At 44.4% G+C, this 18,623-nt stretch overlaps 1 protein-coding gene across 2 annotated transcripts in view; it reads right to left on the minus strand.

The window, feature by feature from the left end:
* Nucleotides 1-1,347: 1,347 nt before the first annotated feature.
* LOC137430087 (AP-1 complex subunit beta-1-like) overlaps nt 1,348-18,623 on the minus strand; it is a 97,166-nt gene continuing 79,890 nt past the window's right edge. For both annotated transcript variants that reach the window (XM_078780144.1, XM_078780145.1), the window contains 2 exons: nt 15,478-15,632; nt 1,348-2,231 (listed from right to left, as the gene is read on the minus strand). In XM_078780144.1, coding sequence (XP_078636270.1) covers nt 2,157-2,231; nt 15,478-15,632 — 230 coding nt within the window. In that variant the 3' untranslated portion in view covers nt 1,348-2,156. The remainder of the gene's footprint in view (nt 2,232-15,477; nt 15,633-18,623) is intronic.

Raw genomic sequence — 18,623 nt, forward strand, 5'->3', positions numbered from 1 at the left:
TTCGCACGCACGTGGAATCTTCAATAAGTGACGTCACATGAGCAAAGTTTATAAAGGTCTGAGCGATGGTGACGCACGTCGCAAACATCAATCGAATACGAGGAACGTCACGGGCCGGCGATCTTAATGACGTCATCTCGCAACGTGTACGTGCTTCGTGGGATGCACGGCGACAGTTTCCATCAAAATTGGACCGAAAAATCCATCCACTGAACAGCTGTTACATTTGGTCGTGATTCACCCAACATGTACCGCACAAAAGTTATCCCATCTTAAAAGAATCCATTGACCCCTTAAACAAACCCAAAAATTTAACAAGAAGACATGCGGAGCACGATACTTGCAAAATCCACCCCCAACCCCCCCAAAGAGTTTTCCATTGATGCAGCCAATTGTCCATTTCATCAAGATTAAAATTGACGATCTTGATCAAAGCTCGGGTCAATAGGAAGAAAAGTGACAATTTTTCAGATGAAAAATGATTTTAAAAGTTTGACCTTGAGTTTCCCTTTGACCTTTTGACCTCAACAATAGTTGGTTTCCCAATTCAGTGAAGCACAATACAAATGCTGTTCAATTTTAAAGTCAATTGGATGAAAATTGATGATTTTGGAAGTTTGACCTTGAGTTGACCTTTTGACCTCAAAAATAGTATGTTTCCCAATTTAGTGCCTCGATATGAAAATGCTGTTCAATTTTCAAGTCAATCGGTTGAGAATTGATGGGTTTTCAGATGAAAATGGATGATTTTGAAAATTTGAACTTCAGTTGACGTTTGACTTTTGACCTCAAAAATAGTTGATTTCCCAATTTAGTGACTCGATATACAAATGTTATTCAATTTTTAAGTCAATCGGATTTAAAATGGCGATTTTAGACATTTGACCTCCAGATGACCTTTGACCTCAAAATCAACAGGCTTCTCAATTGGGACGACCTAGACAACTTGGTGACGTTTTGCGACGATCGGTTTAGAATTGTGACCTGAACGCCGGTGACAAACAAACTGACAAACAGACAACCACAAACGCAACCGACCAATATACTCGAAAAATCTTCGATTTTGCAAGTAATAAAAACAACCCCTTCGCCATCTGCACACAGAGACAGTTTAATTGGCTAGACTAGACAGAGGGCATCATGCTGGACAGGTCGCCACCCCGACACAACAATCCAGGAATGTCTCGTCCTTCCCAGTAAGCCCATAGTCGTATCGCCGACCTCGGAACGACAACAGGATACCGGTAGCATTGGGGGTCGGGCATGAGCAGAGCAAGGTACACTACCCAAGGGGAGACCTCACCGAATTGGTCGAGTGACCCCATCAATGCAACACGTAGGCAATCGTGTGGAGCAGAATTATTTATTTAACACATTCCATGCATAATTGTAATATACACATTTAGGGTGAAACACCCGCTTTTGAAATGACATTGCACCAATCACACCTACCTGAAAAAAGGAGCATGCACTGCACTCGAGCACGTGTACATTTACAGCACAGATGCGTACAGGACGTTCGCCAAAAGCAGGCTCCGTCCGAGCCTGGAAAGAGCCGGCTTTTGAGCGTTTGCAAAAGGAAAGTTGCACCGCGAGTCGAACAGCATTGGATTACAGAAAAGCGACTCGCGAGCAACCATCCAAACCACAGAGCCTGCCTAACGTGAACAAAACAAAAAAATTATTCCCTCGTGACCGGGATCGGCCAAGGAGCCAGAAATTGGGGGTGAAATCACGTCGAGCTTGATCGGCGGAACAAAAATAACCGATGGAAAAATGTTGGAGACCGCATCATGTGACCGCCTATTTTAAACAGACGGAGGCATCACCACGTGTTTCACAAAGAATTATCTGCAGAGGAGAAAAAAAATAAACTGACAAATAGATTTGGCCTTTACCGTACGCAGTCCCACTTTGAAGGCAGCACATTGATCGATACATCAACAGGCAAAGGAGCAACTTCAGAAACACCGCTTACTGAGGAATTGATGGGGCGAGGGTGCATCGAGAAGCAAAATAATTATTTAAAATACAAAATATATTAAACAGAGGTCACAACAGGCTGCTCATGAGCAATTTGACACTGGATGGATGCTTTGTAAACTCCAACGTTGGTTTTGGTCCCACGGCCAAGCTGGGCGAAGCTTCCCACGTGCTCAGCTCTTCAAGATGCTGTCGTACGCTTCATGGACAAACTGGGACACCTCAGGAGCACGACACTTGAGAGAGAGCTATGGGGTGATTGGGAGAAGGAAAAGTAGAGATTAAAAACTATGACTCAAATGAGCAATGAGAACACATTCGGACTTCACACCACGTTTGGACATTGGAACATCACAAGGTGGCTTTCTGCTCCAGGAATATTTTTGAGGAATGCAGAAGCATTTACGCAAAACAATTGCCAAATCACTCTGACCAATCTGATCAGCTTCCGTTCTTTTAAATGCTGAGCGTCAAGCAAGGAAGCAGCATCTACCATTTTACAAGTCTTTGGTATGACCCGGCTGGGGTCCGAACCACCACCTCCCAGACCTGCGAGCGGATGCTTCAACCATTGCTCCACCGGGGTCTGCTTTTCATTCATGAACACCACATGCTGGATATAAACTCAACCAAAAGGCAATGCCAGTGTAAGAGCCACACTGCATTCCTTCTTTCACAACAAATGTGATAAAACTGAAAATGAAAGAATTAAACTGGTACAAACAAACTCAACCTATTTGTTTCCAGCAAGTTTGATCGATACTACAATAAATAGCACCGCAAAGTGGGCGCAACCCCTCAGCCCATGCACGGTGCAAACCAATTTCAAGAGGGCTGCCGTGGCGGCCATATTGAAAATCGCAGCGCACCCATGAACCTTGCTCTACTCAACCCCAACACACTGCAAAAATGGATTTAATCGGACAAGCTGTTCTGCTCGAAATTGACGGAAACCAATTTCAAGATGGCTGCCATGGTGGCCATATTGAAAATCGCAGCGTGCCCATTTTCGAAAGGCACCTTCCTCGACTCAACCCCAACACACACTGCAAACATGGATTTAATCGGACAAGCCGTTCTGCTCGAAATTGACGGAAACCAAAAGTTGACGGACGCCAGGATGACTGCCGTGGCGGCCATATTGAAAATCGCAGCGTGCCCATTTTCGAAAGGCACCTTCCTCGACTCAACCCCAACACACACTGCAAAATGGATTTAATCGGACAAGCCGTTCTCCTTGAAATTGACGGAAACCAAAAGTTGACGGACGTCCGGACGACGCCCGTGACAATACCCCTTAGCCCAATTTGGGCTGAGGGGTGAAAAGGAAAGATTGTTCCACAAAAGACCACACACCATCACTGACCAAGAAAAACAAGAATATCGCAACGTAAAGAAAATACCAACAGTCAAAGGTTTGCTCCAAAAGGCTATCCGAGATAAGCAAACACCTTGATCTCACATTACTGGTGAACATTTATTTATTTATTTTTAATACACAGCAATGACGTCATTAGCAATTGGTAATGTTCAGGGCAATTTGTAAACCTGGTTCTCTGTTACTGTCAAATGTACCATTTTTATGATTCATCAAAATAAACAAGTGGGATCGTTGTTTGGTAAATGCGACCCGGGGCTCTCGGGTCAGGAGCCGATGGAAAAATGCTGATCGTAAGCAGTAGATGTTGAGGCCTTTTGACCAGATGACGGCTATGAACATGCCAATCGAGATGAGAAGGGATGGGGGAAGCAGAAATGTCTACCAGAGAAGTTAAACTGTGTAAGGTTGAGGGGAAAGCTGGCAGTCTCATCTACATATTACGTACACAAATATGGCAAAACAAGACAAATAAAAGCAAAGACTTTTGCTAAAAAGACTATATGGAAAGCAGACGATATAAAGCAGTTTTGTGGCAAGGGTTACACTGGGTGGTTTGCCATTGCCTTCCCATAGTTAGGCAGTTAAGAGGAAGCATCGTTCATTTTTTTCAGGAAAGCACCAAATTTGGCACAGATGTAGGTAGTATGGACCTATACAATTGTTTTCCTGAGGGGCGCCCAAAAATTCAGAAAATTTAAAAATTCCAAAAAAATGTCCTGGATGCCGTGAAAAAGGGGAGAAAACGGGTATTGATTCGAACTGTAGATTCTGATATTGTGGTCTTGGCAATAGCACACTACTTTACCTACCAGTCACATGGTGTGGAGGAACTCTGGATTGCCATTGGCACTGGTAAAAGCTACCGCTACCTTGCCATCCATAAAATTGCCACCGGCCTTGGCCGCAGGAAGTCCGAGTCTTTGCCATTATTTCATGCCTTCACTGTCTGCGACACAGTGTCATTTTTTGCCCAAATTGGGAAAAAGACAGCCTGGAAGGCTTTGGAGGCATACCCCAGCATCACGCAGACCTTCCATGCTCTCGCTTATAGACCATCTGTGGACGCTATTACTATGGAACTACAGAGCATAGAAAGATATGTTGCCATCCTCTATGACCGGGCTACCGAGATAAAGACAGTGAATGACATGCGCCGACTTGTTCACGAAGAAGGCAAGAACAATTGATCACATTCCCCCAACAGCAGACGCCTTCGAACAACACCTAAAACGTGCATGTTTTCAGGCTGGACACGTATGGAGTCAGGCACTTGTGCCCTACCCAGAACTTCCATCACCAGCTGATTGGGGCTGGATGAAAACAGGGACTTCTTGGACACCAATTTGGACCACAATACCACTGATACAGGAGGCATGTTCAGAGCTTACAAGCTGCCATTGTAAATCGGCCTGTAAAGGCAACTGTAAATGCTCCAGGGCAAACCTGCCCTGCACATCACTGTTTGACTGCGATGGACAGTGCTTGTAGTACTACGCGTCTGTGCGAGAGCCTCCACCTTTCAAGTGCCCACAATATTTTAAGTTAAAACTGCAACTGTGTGTAACTTTGATTAATTAATACCATTCCATTGTTATCAGAGACCAATAAAACAATGTGTATCACTTGGAATTGAAATTTTACCTAAAATACTATGAGATTCAAGGAAAATGGAAACACCATGGCAGCCATCTTGAAATTAAAGATGATGGATGCCAATCTTTATGCAATTGATCGCATTGGATTCAGAGACCATGAAAACATGGGGTAAGACACTGGAACTGTCGTGTTATCGCTCATAGTATAGAGGTTATTGAGGGAAATAGGTCACAGAGGGCGGTCATGTTGAAATTCAATATGGCGGCCACCAGGGGTTCTGAATTCTTGGGCGCCCCTCAGTAAAACAATTGTATAGGTCCATACTACATCTGTGCCAAATTTGGTGCTTTCCTGAAAAAATGAACGATATGCCCTATTTTTCGGTCTTAACTGCCTAAGTACCAGCAGTAGTTGGGGAAGGAATTTCGAATTTGTTCATCGTGCCAGTGATAGCTCGCATACTCCTCATGAAGGACCCCGTGGGATCTTTAACGTCCACCAGCTAATGTCAACAGACTGGGACAACCAGTTTAACATCCATCCAAGAGACGGCACACACAATGAAAAATTACCCTGCATATGAAACACCAGGATGATGGCTTCTAGTTGGGTCGGGCTTCAAACCCAGGCTCGACAGCTCAGAGGTGAGTGCACTTACCTCTCGGCCACCCAACCAGACCACCACAAAATAATTTGATTACAAATAAGGACGTTTCGAATTTGATGGCACCAATTATCAAGTACTCAATGGGAGTAAAAAAAAAGATCATTCAATATGGTTGAAATTGATGGATAATATGATACATGCATCTTGATCATCCATGATTATGCAGAAAATTCCCAAAATAAATCATAAAATGTGACATCCTGCAAAGGAAATATTGGCAAGAAACACGCACGCACGTCATTGGACAATATGCAAAATGGGTCACTGTCTTTGGCAGGTTCTGTCAGAGCAAGAGGGGCCTTACGAAGCATAATGTGGACACTAACAAAGCTTTCCAAAGTGTTACAAACTCATCGCATTACTGCAATGATTGTTTCTCTGTGAAAGCAAAAGAGCAAATTGTTTTACAAAAAAAAACCCAGAAAAACTATCGTTCATCGATTATCTGTTACAAAACAACAGTTGTAATGGCTGTGCTGCTGTTCACTTGTACAGATGGCTTTAATGAAGACGACAAGCCTCTATTCCTCACTTTGCCGATCCCTGGCGGCAACTGCGACCGACTATTCTAAATTTGAAACTCGACTGGGAAACAGCACCAGATGAGCAACTGCCAAATTACCCCAACTGTCGGCCAACCTGTTTGTGGCACAAAAGCCATCAGGAGCGTACACATGCCATTCCAATACCAGCAAGTAATCCACATTAAAGACCATCCAAAAACAAACCATTTAATATATGATGACAAGTTCCAAATGATCTCTGGAAGGAAAACAAAGGAGGGGAGAGTGTAGGAGTCAGTTCTTGCTGCACTTTCTACAAGTTCCGAGACAAAATAAATCCTCCAAGTAGCTGTAAAGCACGACAAGTTGTCGACTTCATATAATGAATCAATCTGGCTATACTGTCGGCTCAGGGACCATACACGAGATTTCCTTTTCGGCAAGCTTCAAAAGAAATTCAGGTGAGCACACTCAATATGTTTTGTGATGGAGGTAAAGTTGAAGTTCCCACCAAAAAGGAATCCGTATCAGATTCAAACATTTTGTTCACAACTGCCACCCAGCGTGCACCGACAACGAACGGCTGCTTTAGATCACTCGACTTAGTTTGGGCGTTGGATGCAAAAATAGGCAAGTGTGCTTCTCAGTGGCTTCAATACTGTCCAAGATTTATCAAAATAAAAAACATTTTTGAAATGGAAAAGTAGACAGAGTAAAACATATTGGTTCAACAAATTAATTAATTTATATAATAAAACGATACATTTTTCCTGAACCAGCGAACACTTGGACTTCTCGGTGACTAAAAAGTCAGACCGAGCAATTTTATGAAAACAATGAAGCTATCACTTAAGTAAGGATAAATATGAGTATTGTTACTGAGTCCTCCCCGACCTCCTGGTCTCGGTATACCTCCGAACCCCGGGAGGAATCACGGCAGAAAAATGTATATTTCCGTGTCGAAATCAATAAGGAAACAACACCAATGATTACGAACAAACCAATAATATATTATAAATCACACAGGAATAACATTACCACAAATGACAATTAAGAGTGCACTCTCTATTCCATCAGCTAGCATGCATAAAGTAACTCAGTGTTCCAAGTGAGTGGAAAGAACCTTCCCTAATGTCTCTATATTCCCGTCTTCGAGCTCAGAGTTGGTCCCCTCCAGTGATCAACGGAACGATGTCGACTCTAAACCAGAATCTCGTTCCGAGGGCAGGCACAGACACGCCGCCCAAAACGGCACCAAGGCGCACGCGACCCAAAGCGGAGAAAAGGGTCACGTGGTTAAAGTGGCACAAAGGTGCACTCACGGCGACTGGGAAATCCAAAGGCCCCCTCCAGGTACGAACTTTCACTGTTCACGGTCGGCGAGCCGCAAAGTAATCGTCAGAAGCCTCGGTGCACACACACCACAGATACGTCTGGACACGGTGGAAATGGTTGACGAAGCAAGGAAAGTTTGCTCGACGCGCGAAGCGCACGAGTCAAAATGGCGGATGGCTCATACTTGAGACGTAATCACACGACGATGGTTCCTCCGAATCCAACGCCAACCTGACACGCAGGTTTGATCAGTCACAGCGATAACAACTCTATCGCGGAATCCCTTTCCAGGAAACCCCAAAGTTCACTCGTCTCTTGCTCGACAACGGTTGATCCCGAACGCAAAGCAACCAGCTTCTTCTCCGACTTTTCTCACCGCCTCCTCTTCCTCGCTCGTCGTTTTCCGGTCCACGATTTCCTGTATCATTTTAAGTTAACCTTTTTAACTTTAGATAGCTGTTCCTGAATAATAAACCTTTTGAGAAGAATAATAATACCTAAATTCAGAAACATGTCAAGTGGGTGAAAACCCCAACAACGGAAGTTACGAATCCGTAACAGTATGTATGTACAAATGTGGATCAAACTTTGAAAACATTACAGCTCCTTTCAAGCTATTCAAAGAACAAAATTAAAGTGATGATAACATTTGGCAAGGACAAGAAGAACCTGTGTGCTGGTTTCGACATTGCCCCAGTCAGTCGCGTGAAATGCAGGATATTTTTTAAAAAATTTTAAATTTAAATAAAAAGCACGTTTTGATGAAGTGAAGCAGACTACCTTGCTCAAGTGTGTGTCATTTGATGAAAAACTGACCCATAACTAACCGTGTCATACAGACTCAAACGCCGTAGGAAGTGACATCACTTATCAAAACACCCACGGGTTTATCACTACAAATCAATGTGAACATCATTGCTTTCCTGATCTTCTTCTGTATGCAGCACATGTCTGCGGGTATCATAATGTGCTGGGGGCACAGTTGTGGCACTGATGCAGTGACCCTTGCATGTTAGAGCAGGAATTAGGAATTTGACCAGGATGCTGGCGATAGCTTGTCACCTCTCCATGAAGGACAGAGGAGGCGAGGTCACAAAAGTGGGATCTTTAATGTCCACCGACTAATGCTGGTAGATGGGACATCCAGTTTAACGACCATCTGAGGGATGGCGCATACATCGACGAATCACCCTACCCGTGAAACACCGTGATGTCAGTTTATAGCCGAGCCAAGATTCAAACCCAGGCGAGACAGATTTGAGGCGAGTGTGCATACTGGGAATCTCTCCTGATCAACCCAATGACACAAACTTGATAATCTTTGCAAAAGTGTGAGGAGGGGGGAGTATGGGGGGTGGGGGGGGGGAGGGAAAGCCGAGCCGTGAGCGCTTAACTGCACGGGTCCACTGGCCGTCTTCGCACCTGCGATGAGTAATTCAAAACCAACACAGGATTTAACTGTACAAAAATAATGGCTTTATTAAAGAAATGCCGGTAACAAAATAATGCACGAGAAAAACTATGATTCCTAAATGGGACGTCCCCACACAGAGTCGAGTACAGACAAAGGGAACAAATAACTGGAAAATAAGTAGGTGTTAGTGTGGGCACGTAGCTCTGAGCGGCTCTTCAACCTCGTCAGGAATTGTCCCGGATCATCACTGGCCTCCACGTCCTTGCGCGGGAACCACAGGCTGCATGGCCCACAAGCGGGAACTAGGCCTCACAGTGCAGTCCGCTTCTCTCGCCACCGAGCGCGAAGTCAGCAGACCGTGCCCGTTCTACTCGCACCCGCTCATCCCTGTCGATCTTGTTCACCAACACTGACGTGCCAAGGAAAAAAAAATGTGGCCGTGCCTTCAATCGGAATCCCGCACAAAGAGCAAGCAAATGCGTCCGCCTTCCACCAACACCTCCAAGTCCAGCTCAAGAGGCACCGTATGTGTGAACGTTCGCTATCGAGGCCAGCTCAGAGAGAGAAAAGCCACGAGAAACCAAAATGTCGGCGAGACGATTGCTCGCCACCAAACCCAGAAAACGAGAGAGAAAATGTCCACCCTCCAATTCCTTTGCACTTGAGACTCTGACGTCATCCGTCGACGTCCGTGTGTCTCCTCTGATCAGCTAGTGGCATCTCATCGCTCTTGGTGTCCTGACCAATCGCTGCTCTTCGGGGCGTGGCCTTATGGGCCTGCCTGCTTGATGTGGTGATGTGGCTGCTGGCAGCGCCAGTGATATTGTTCAATGTCTTGTTCCGGTCACTTTTATTTAGCGTTATAAATGCGCGATTTCTTGCTATGTGTGTGTGCTGCATTGTCATAAGGAACAGAGGGGAAATAACAGAGGCCATTAAATACAGGGGATTAATTACCCATAATCCCTAACTAATTAACATAACCCCACCCCTTGTGATGGGAACGAAGATACGTTCTTACACAACATCCGGCCGAAATGAATTTCCTACTTATGTACATGGAGTTTCTTCTTCTTTACGACAGTCGGAGCACACCACCTGTACAATTCTACCTGGCTCTAAGGTAATCATTGTCGACTCCCTACAAACGTAACAGTATGTTGCGGCAAACAAAAATGCCATGAAGTCCACCTGACCAAGACCTTCAGTTTGCAGTTTCTCTGCCACTTTCATCTTTAACACCAACCTCTTCTCACTTCCGGCACACTCACTTTGCTTGGCTATAATGTTCTTGGGAAAAAAATATCTTATTTTGTTTCCACAAACCTGTACTAGTAGCGCATTAAAAGCACCCAAAAGAACGCACGATATGTTTATTAGCTTTATACACCCCACAACAACATGCATTTTCAAGGCCATTTTCCCTGCTAGAGCAGGGGTTAGCCTTGCAGTCCCCATGACAATCTTCTTCATTTTGCCCTATTTTCTGCATCTCTCCTTGTTAACCCCCTTGCCCGCATTTCTTCTTCCACCATCTTTAGCCAAGTCTTTCTCGGTCTTCCCCGTCCTCTACTTCCTTCTACATTCATTTCCATCACTCTTCTCAACCAGTCACTTTCATCCTTCCTCAACACATGACCAAACCATCTCAACCTGTTCCTCTTCACAGCATCAATCACAGGCTCTATTCCCATCATCTTTCGCAATTCATCATTTGTCTTCCTCTCTCTCAACGATACTCCACACATCCATCGAACCATTCGCATTTCCACCCTTTCCAACCTTCGTTGCTGCTGTACGTTCATTACCCATGTCTCGCTCCCATAAATCATAACACTTCTCACACATGCAGCATACACCTTTCCCTTCAGCTTCAACGACACTCCCCTCCTCATCAGCATGCCACTCAGTTCCCGAAACTTCTTCCATGCACATCTCACTCGAGCAACCGTTGCCGAGTCTGATCCACCTTCTCCATTCAGCATGTCTCCGAGGTAGCAAAATGTTTTCACACCTTCCAGCTTCACGCCGTCTCCAAGATCCAACTCAACATTTCCTCCATCTGCAGCTCCCTCTGTGCACACCTTACATTTGAATGTAGCTGCCACACTGGTTAATGACCCTCTCAGACCACTACATTTTTGATGAAACCACTCAGCGCACATTGTACATTGAAGGGAGTTCACTCTGACACCCTTCCTACACACAGCACAGGGCCACTTCCCAGTTCTTTCCACCTCACCACATGCTTTTGTACATTGAAGGGAGTTCACTCTGACACCCTTCCTACACACAGCACAGGGCCACTTCCCAGTTCTTTCCACCTCACCACATGCTTTACCACTTGCCATCACCTTCGTCTTTCCGATATTCACCTTCAGACCTTTTGTCTCCATACATTCCTTCCACTTGTTCTTCTTTTCCTTTAGTCCATCCATACTTTCCGCAATCAACACCAGATCATCTGCATACAACAACTCCCACGGTAAACCCTCCTTTATGTTCTGAGCCAGCACCTCCATCACAGCTACAAATCGTAGTGGACTTAGTACCGACCCCTGATGCACTCCCACCTTCACCTCAAACTCACCACTGTTCCCGTCCTTCGTCCTTACAGCTGTGCGCGCTCTTTTGTAAATTGCCATCACTACTCTGATCAACCATTCCTCCACTCCTAACTTCCTCAATGCCCATGTCAATACTTTGCGTGGAACCCTATCGAATGCTTTCTCCAGATCAACAAACCCAAGAAACAACTTCTTCCTCTTCTCCATGTACTTCTCCTGCAACTGCCTCACAATGAAAAGCACGTCTGTCGTTCCTCTTCCTGGCATCAATCCAAACTGCATTTCGTCGATCTTCACTTTCTTCCTTATCCTCCTCTCCAACACCCTTTCCAATACCTTCATTCCATGCTCCAATAACTTTATCGCTCGGTACGAGCCACACTCCAGAGGGTCACCTTTCCCCTTGAATAGAGGGACGAGGGTACTCAGTTCCCAATCCACTGGAATGTGGCCTTCTTTCACCACCAGATTACAGATCTCTGTCATTCTCTTCACACCCCAAATTCCTGCTGCCTTCAACATATCTCCCACAACTCCCGTCGGCCCTCCCGCTTTTCTACTCTTCATTGCTTTTATCGCTTCCTCAACTTCCTTCTCAGTTTTCTTCTCTGCCGGTCCTAAAACTGGGTTACTCTCTATGTTGCCATCCCATTCATTCTCTGTATTCAACAGCATTTCCATATATCTTTTCCATCTTCCTTTAATTCCATCTAGGTCGACAACGATTTGTCCCACTTCATCCTTCAAGCAACTCACCCCCATCACATCACACCTCTCTTTCGCTATCTGCTTTGCAATCCTGAATACTGCTCTCTGACCCTCTTCCGAATCCAAGCGTTCTCCGAACATTTTCCTACATGCCTCCTGTGCCTTTGCTACCTCTTTCTTTGCAGCCTTATAACTTTCATGCTCTGCCGTTTCTGCTCCCGTACCCTTTGCCTTCTGCCACTCCTTGAACTTCTTCCTCTTCTCGTCAATCCTCTTTCCAACTTCATCATCCCACCACCATGATTCCGAGTGCCTCGGTGGTCCTTTTGTCCATCCACATACCTCACCAACGGCTCCCAACAGACTAGCTTTCATTGACATCCAACCACTTTCAAGCTCAACCACATCATCCTCTACCCCACTCAGCCTCTCTTTTAATGCCTCCCTTACTGTCACCTCTTTCAATCTCCACACCTTCATTCTCGGTTGGTACTTCACCCGCCGAGCTCTCCTCACACCTTTCACCCTTATGTCGCAGACAACCAAGTGGTGCTGTGAAACAGCCTCCTCCCCCCGGATCACCTTTGTGTCCCGGAGGTGCCCCCTATCTCGCCTACGCACCATCAGGTAGTCAACGGTTGTCGTCGACCCACCTGACGTGTATGTAACAAGCTTATTATCCTCTTTCTGGAACCGAGTATTACAAATCAACAAATCAGCTCCATCAGCAAACTCCAAAATCCTTTCACCTTCTCCATTTCTCACACCATATCCGTAACCCCCATGAACTCCCTCAAAACCATCCATACTCCTTCCCACATGTCCATTTAGGTCTCCTCCAACCACAACAACTTCCTCATCTTTCACGTTTTCCATCAGCTTCTCTATCGCACACCAGAACTTGTCCTTCCCTTCATCACTCCGACCAACCTGCGGAGCATATCCCGAGATGACGTTCACCAAGAGCTTTCCAATCATCATTTTCACCATCATCAACCTATCACTCACTCTAGTCACATTCACCACACTGTCTACAAACTCCTCAGAAAACAGGACACCAACACCATTCACGCCCTCCAGGCACCCTTGCCACACAAACTTGTATTTCTGTCCCTGCCTACCCTTCACCATTCTCACACCACTTCCCTTCCATCTCGTCTCTTGCACACAACATATGTCCACTCTTCTTCTGACCAATACTTCCACCACTTCTCCTGATCTCCCTGTCATTGTCCCTACATTCCATGTCCCAAACCTCAGAAACTGATCTCCACGTCGGGCATCAGACGTTTTGTCGTCATAAATAGAATGATTTCCACCCTTGCTTCGATCGGGTTCCCCACCTTGTTTTGACGAGAGGGAGTGGGGTCCCCCACGGGGTACTTCGGGCTGTACCCTGCCCATATGTAGTTGTAATTGTCATGGTTCTCTTTTTGAGGCAATGTTTTTATGGCCGGATGCCCTTCCTGACGCCAACCCTTTTCGTCGCCTCTTACGACACGCAGGGGTACGATGTACCTATTCTAAACCGGGGTACACACCGGGGAATTAGTGCATCGATAAATCTTAAAACGTGTTTGGTGATTAGAAAAACAATTGTTTCGCCAAAAGCACCGATTTACAGTTCACACACGGTTACATACTTGCCAGTGTTGGAGAGCTGAATGTCACAAACCAAGACCCCGTTATTGTCGAACGTGTACGTTTGTACGGATAATTTATCAAACCGAACATTACTCTTACTGGATAATTTTTGAGATTATATTAACACAACAGCATGTACCGAAAATGCCAAATAGTGGAGAAAAAAAAAATTGTACTGAATTTTTTTTGCATGAGAAAACAGCCATGAAATTCAGACAGAACGTACAAAAGGCAACAGGCCATGCCTGGGATGGTCACACTGGTGGAGACATATCCATGTTCCAAGCACAATGAAGCAATGCAATCTCAAACAAAGTGAATATGAATGAATGAATGATCGTTTTAAGGCCATTTTCCCCGCTAGAGCGGGGGTTAGCCTTGCGGGCCCCATGACAATCATGGTTCCCTGTTTTTGAGGCAATGTTTTTATGGCCGGATGCCCTTCCTGACGCCAACCCTTGGTCACGCTCTTACGATGCGCAGGGATACGGTGTACCTATTCTAAATCTGGGTACACACCGTGATCATTCATCCCAGCAAGCTGGTACTCAATTTGCCGACCTCGGAAGGATGACAGGCTGAGTCAACCCCCCTGGCGTTAATTCAGCGATCGACCGGGATTCGAACCCAGGATCCTCGGATCCCAAGCCGGCACCCTAACCGCTAAGCCAACACCAGGCTAATCTCAAAGAAAAAAAAGTGCTCAATCAAAAGTGCTCAATCGAAAAGAAAGTGCTCAATCGAAAAGTACTGTGTTGGAGGCGGGAGGGGGTGTGGTGGTGAAGACCACGGGAATGTTACAAAACACGCTTTTCCTGTTCGTTCAATCCCATTAACATTACATTGCCTCATCACTCCATTATCAGGGCGCTGCCTTTTCCCACTTCTGTGACCTCGCTCTTCCATGAACCTCAATTTCATGGCAAGAAAAAACAAATTAAAGGAAGAAACGATTCATTCCTCAAGATTCTTCCCGGTTCCCAGGCCCGTTTCTACGAGCATTCATGGTCACCATTTTTAGCAATGGAGCACAAAGCAAAGGCAATTGCATCAGCACTTGGCAATGACCCAGCAAACAAGGTAATGAATGAACGCTGTTCAAAACAAAGGCCGTACAAGTTCAGCTAATTCCAATCAGTATTAAACATCTGGATACTTGCCACCTGTTATAAACAAGGGCACCGTTCCTCAAGAGCGAGCGAATAAGCAATTAATCTACCATACTAGCTTCACAAAATAGCCCTACGGTGTTGTCAAAGCAATGAGAAACTCGCTCAAAGATCGATTTTGTGAGTGAAGAGGTCATACATTTTTTTTAAAGTAAATAAACAAGACATTCACAATCCCCTCTCCCCAAAGCCCACTTAATGTCGAGATCTGAAACACAAATTCCTCCACAATGGAGAAATGCTGTTCATCAAAAAGAACTCCTGGCTTACATTGTTAAGAAAAGTTAACAATGGAAATAATCCCAACCAATCAGAAGAAGTTCTCCATTAACATTCTACCACACTTAAGACATTCAAGGAATAGTATCTGGGATATATACACAAACGGTTGAATAAATTATTTAACACCTCCCCAGCCCGATTCCCCTTTGGCAATAAATAGATAAACAGAATCGATCTACAGAGCAGCTCCACGGCAGAGCTAAGTTGCCTTCTCGGCGAGACACTCACTGTGTAGTTTGAGTTTCCAGGCTGGATACGTAGCTCGGCGAGGACCCAGATTCCATTTGTGAGTTTCAATGACTGATACAACATGTCCTGGCCCTCAACGTTGCGCTTGGCGATCGTGAATATGTTGTTATTTTGCAAACGGTTTGACACAGCATCTGCGACACAAAAGGGCATGTTGAGTTTGAGGCTGAAATCTGATTTCAAACCTCAATTACTCCATCGTATGAAGCAAAAAAAAAACATCACCTTACAAGCTTTGGTAAGAGTATTACAGAATTCAAGGCCAAACCATTGCGGAGTTACTAATGAGCAGAAAACAGGGTTCAACATCTCAACACAGGTTGGCTACAACTTATTTTATGGTTTCCAAATGATGACAAAAGTAATAATATCCACTCACAGGCACACGAAGCGGGTCTCAAAAACCAATAAACTTTCAAAAACATAATGCAGCCATCCCGACAAGGCCTCACAACTGAAACCCAAAGTTTGCACAAATGCATTAAACATAACACATCGAACCCGAAATCATCACAAACACAAGAATGGCATTTAGAGAGCACATACCTCCACCAGGCTGAACAGTTTACGTTTTGTATCCACTGATAGGCCAGACCTGGATTCGGACCTGAACCAAAATCTAATCGGCATGTTCTTGTCTCCTAACCAACTCGTCCACCAAGTTTAGTCATAACTCGTCAACAACTTTTTAAAATGTTACATATCGCTTTTCACAAAATCGCTCAATGGTGAAGAATCACTAAAAAAAAACAATTCTCATATCCGAATCAATATTCAGATCTTCACGAAAGTCAAATCGATTCGTCCTCATCACATACACCATCTCTACACCAAATTGGTCCACAACGTTTTTGATATATCTTGTTCACAGACAAACAAACACAGGTGAAAACATAATCTCCGTCCACTTTCAGCGGCAGAGTTAATCAGAACCAGATGTTCACCAAGAGCTAATCAATTATTCCTTGCGACACACCTAACCTGTTCTAGTTTCATCCGAATCCGCCCATAACTTTTGAGATATCGAGAAACAAAAGGGTGAAAACATAACTTGGTAATGAGAGTTGATCACAGGAAAATCAATTTATTGTTCGGGACATTGGCAGATTGGGGAGGGAGTTTAAGAGTTCAACACAACCATCCCCTTCTGACAAGAACAGTTTACAGAAAAAGAGGGAGGGGGGGGGGGGTGATCAAGTCAGCATTTCACATGTTCAAAGTGAACATTCAAATGACAAAACTTGAGGACAAAAACAATCATTCATTGGCTCTCAAACACATTCATTCGTTTTGGGAACAAAGCAATCGTTCTTGTGACCCTCTGTTACACCTTGTATTCTGTGGGGTCGCATTCATCCAATTCATCAAGATACACACAAACAGTGCAGCACAGAGGACGAGGAAACAGTAAAAACAAGAAAAAGAGCAATCAGAGATTGCAAACCCTCGCCAGGATGTATTTTCAGTGGTTTTTAAGGCTTTTGTGTTAAAACAAATATGGCGGCCAAACCACGTGACAGATGACGTCATTTTTTGGGTAAACTAATTTATTCCTAGATTATGCTCAAGAAACTTCATCTTGATCTGATGAAGTTTTGTACTTGTCGAATTATGACGTCATAATGGAGGCACCTATGACATCACCATTAACATATTTTATTCCCCATGGAGAGTTCTTTACAATGAGCCATGTCTCAATTTTTTCTATTCAGCACTGAGATAGAGGTGCAAAGTTTTTAGATTTTTCCAATATGGCGGCCGAACCACGTGACCGATGACGTCATCATTAAAAAAAATTCGCCACTAGCTTATGCTGACATGGTGCTCAAGAAATTTCATCTTGATTGGATGAAGTTTTGTACTTGTCGAATTATGACGTCATAATAGAGGCACCTATGACATCATCATTAACATATTTTATTCCTCATGGAGAGTTCTTTGCAATGAGCCATGTCTCGTTTTTTTATATTCAGCGCTTTCCGAGATATAGACGTGCAAAGTTTTTCGATTTTTCCAAGATGGCGGCCAAACCACGTGACCTATGACAGGTCACGTCATAATTATTTTTAAAATTCTACAGGTGGAGTTGCATATATGGTGAAAATTTCCTGTCAATCGGACCAACGGTTGCAGAGAAAATGATATTTCTTCTGTGCGGAAAAAACAGACAAACAGGCAAACAAACAAATGGACTCAAATGCAATACCCTCTCCTCTGGCGAGGGTAATAAAACCATTGCTTTTTAATTACCGGCAAATTTAATTTAAAATTTTATCAATTTTTTTTTTTTAAGTTTACAATTAAACGACAAATTCTGTTTACCATCATAATCCCAATTCAATCAATTACAATGTTTTTCTTCCATCACAAGGATTTTCACATCCCTAAACGTAGCACTTCCAATAGCCAACACAACACAGCCCACAAAGGGAGAATCAACCAGCGGCTTCAATGTCGCAAATGAACTTCAAGTCGAAGAAATATCAAAAGCATTTCCAAGAAGACAAAACAGTCACACTGTAGGTAATCAGGAGGCTCTGACATTGCAAATCAAATGATGCAAAACTCCATTAAACCACCCTGTGTGTCACAGCGCTCTGTTACAACCAGCTCATTAAATCAGGTCCGCACTGCGAAACATTGCACATCTATTTTAGCTTACATTTATAATAAACGACACACCGTAGGCAACTTCCACCAGTTCTCCACGCACATAACGGAGAGAAACAGAAAAATTGGAGATATAAGGGGTGGGTCGAGGTACGGCAAGGAATGCTTCAGTGAAAGCACACAAATCCAATTGAGGTATCGTCACTCCAACAGATTACGCTGTCACTCATGGAGGGTGCAGCGCCTCTTCTGCATGCACAGCACGGACAGTTGAAGTGCTGGTAATGGTGACAGCAAGAGTACTTTGGATGAAGGCTTCAAGTGGACATTACAACAGCACTTGGCACTGCACTACATTATCACAATTTATTCATAGTCTAAGGCGTGTGTGTGTGTGTGTGTGTGTGTGTGTGTGTGTGTGTGTGTGTGTGTGTGTGTGTGTGTTCAGAAATGGTCATCGGCATGTTGTCCATGTGTGTGCCTGTTTTGTGTGTGGTTGAACACGCAGTGTCCAC

Source organism: Myxine glutinosa, chromosome 6, assembly GCF_964187855.1.
Source record: "Myxine glutinosa chromosome 6, kmMyxGlut1.1, whole genome shotgun sequence".
NCBI lineage: Eukaryota > Metazoa > Chordata > Myxini > Myxiniformes > Myxinidae > Myxine > Myxine glutinosa.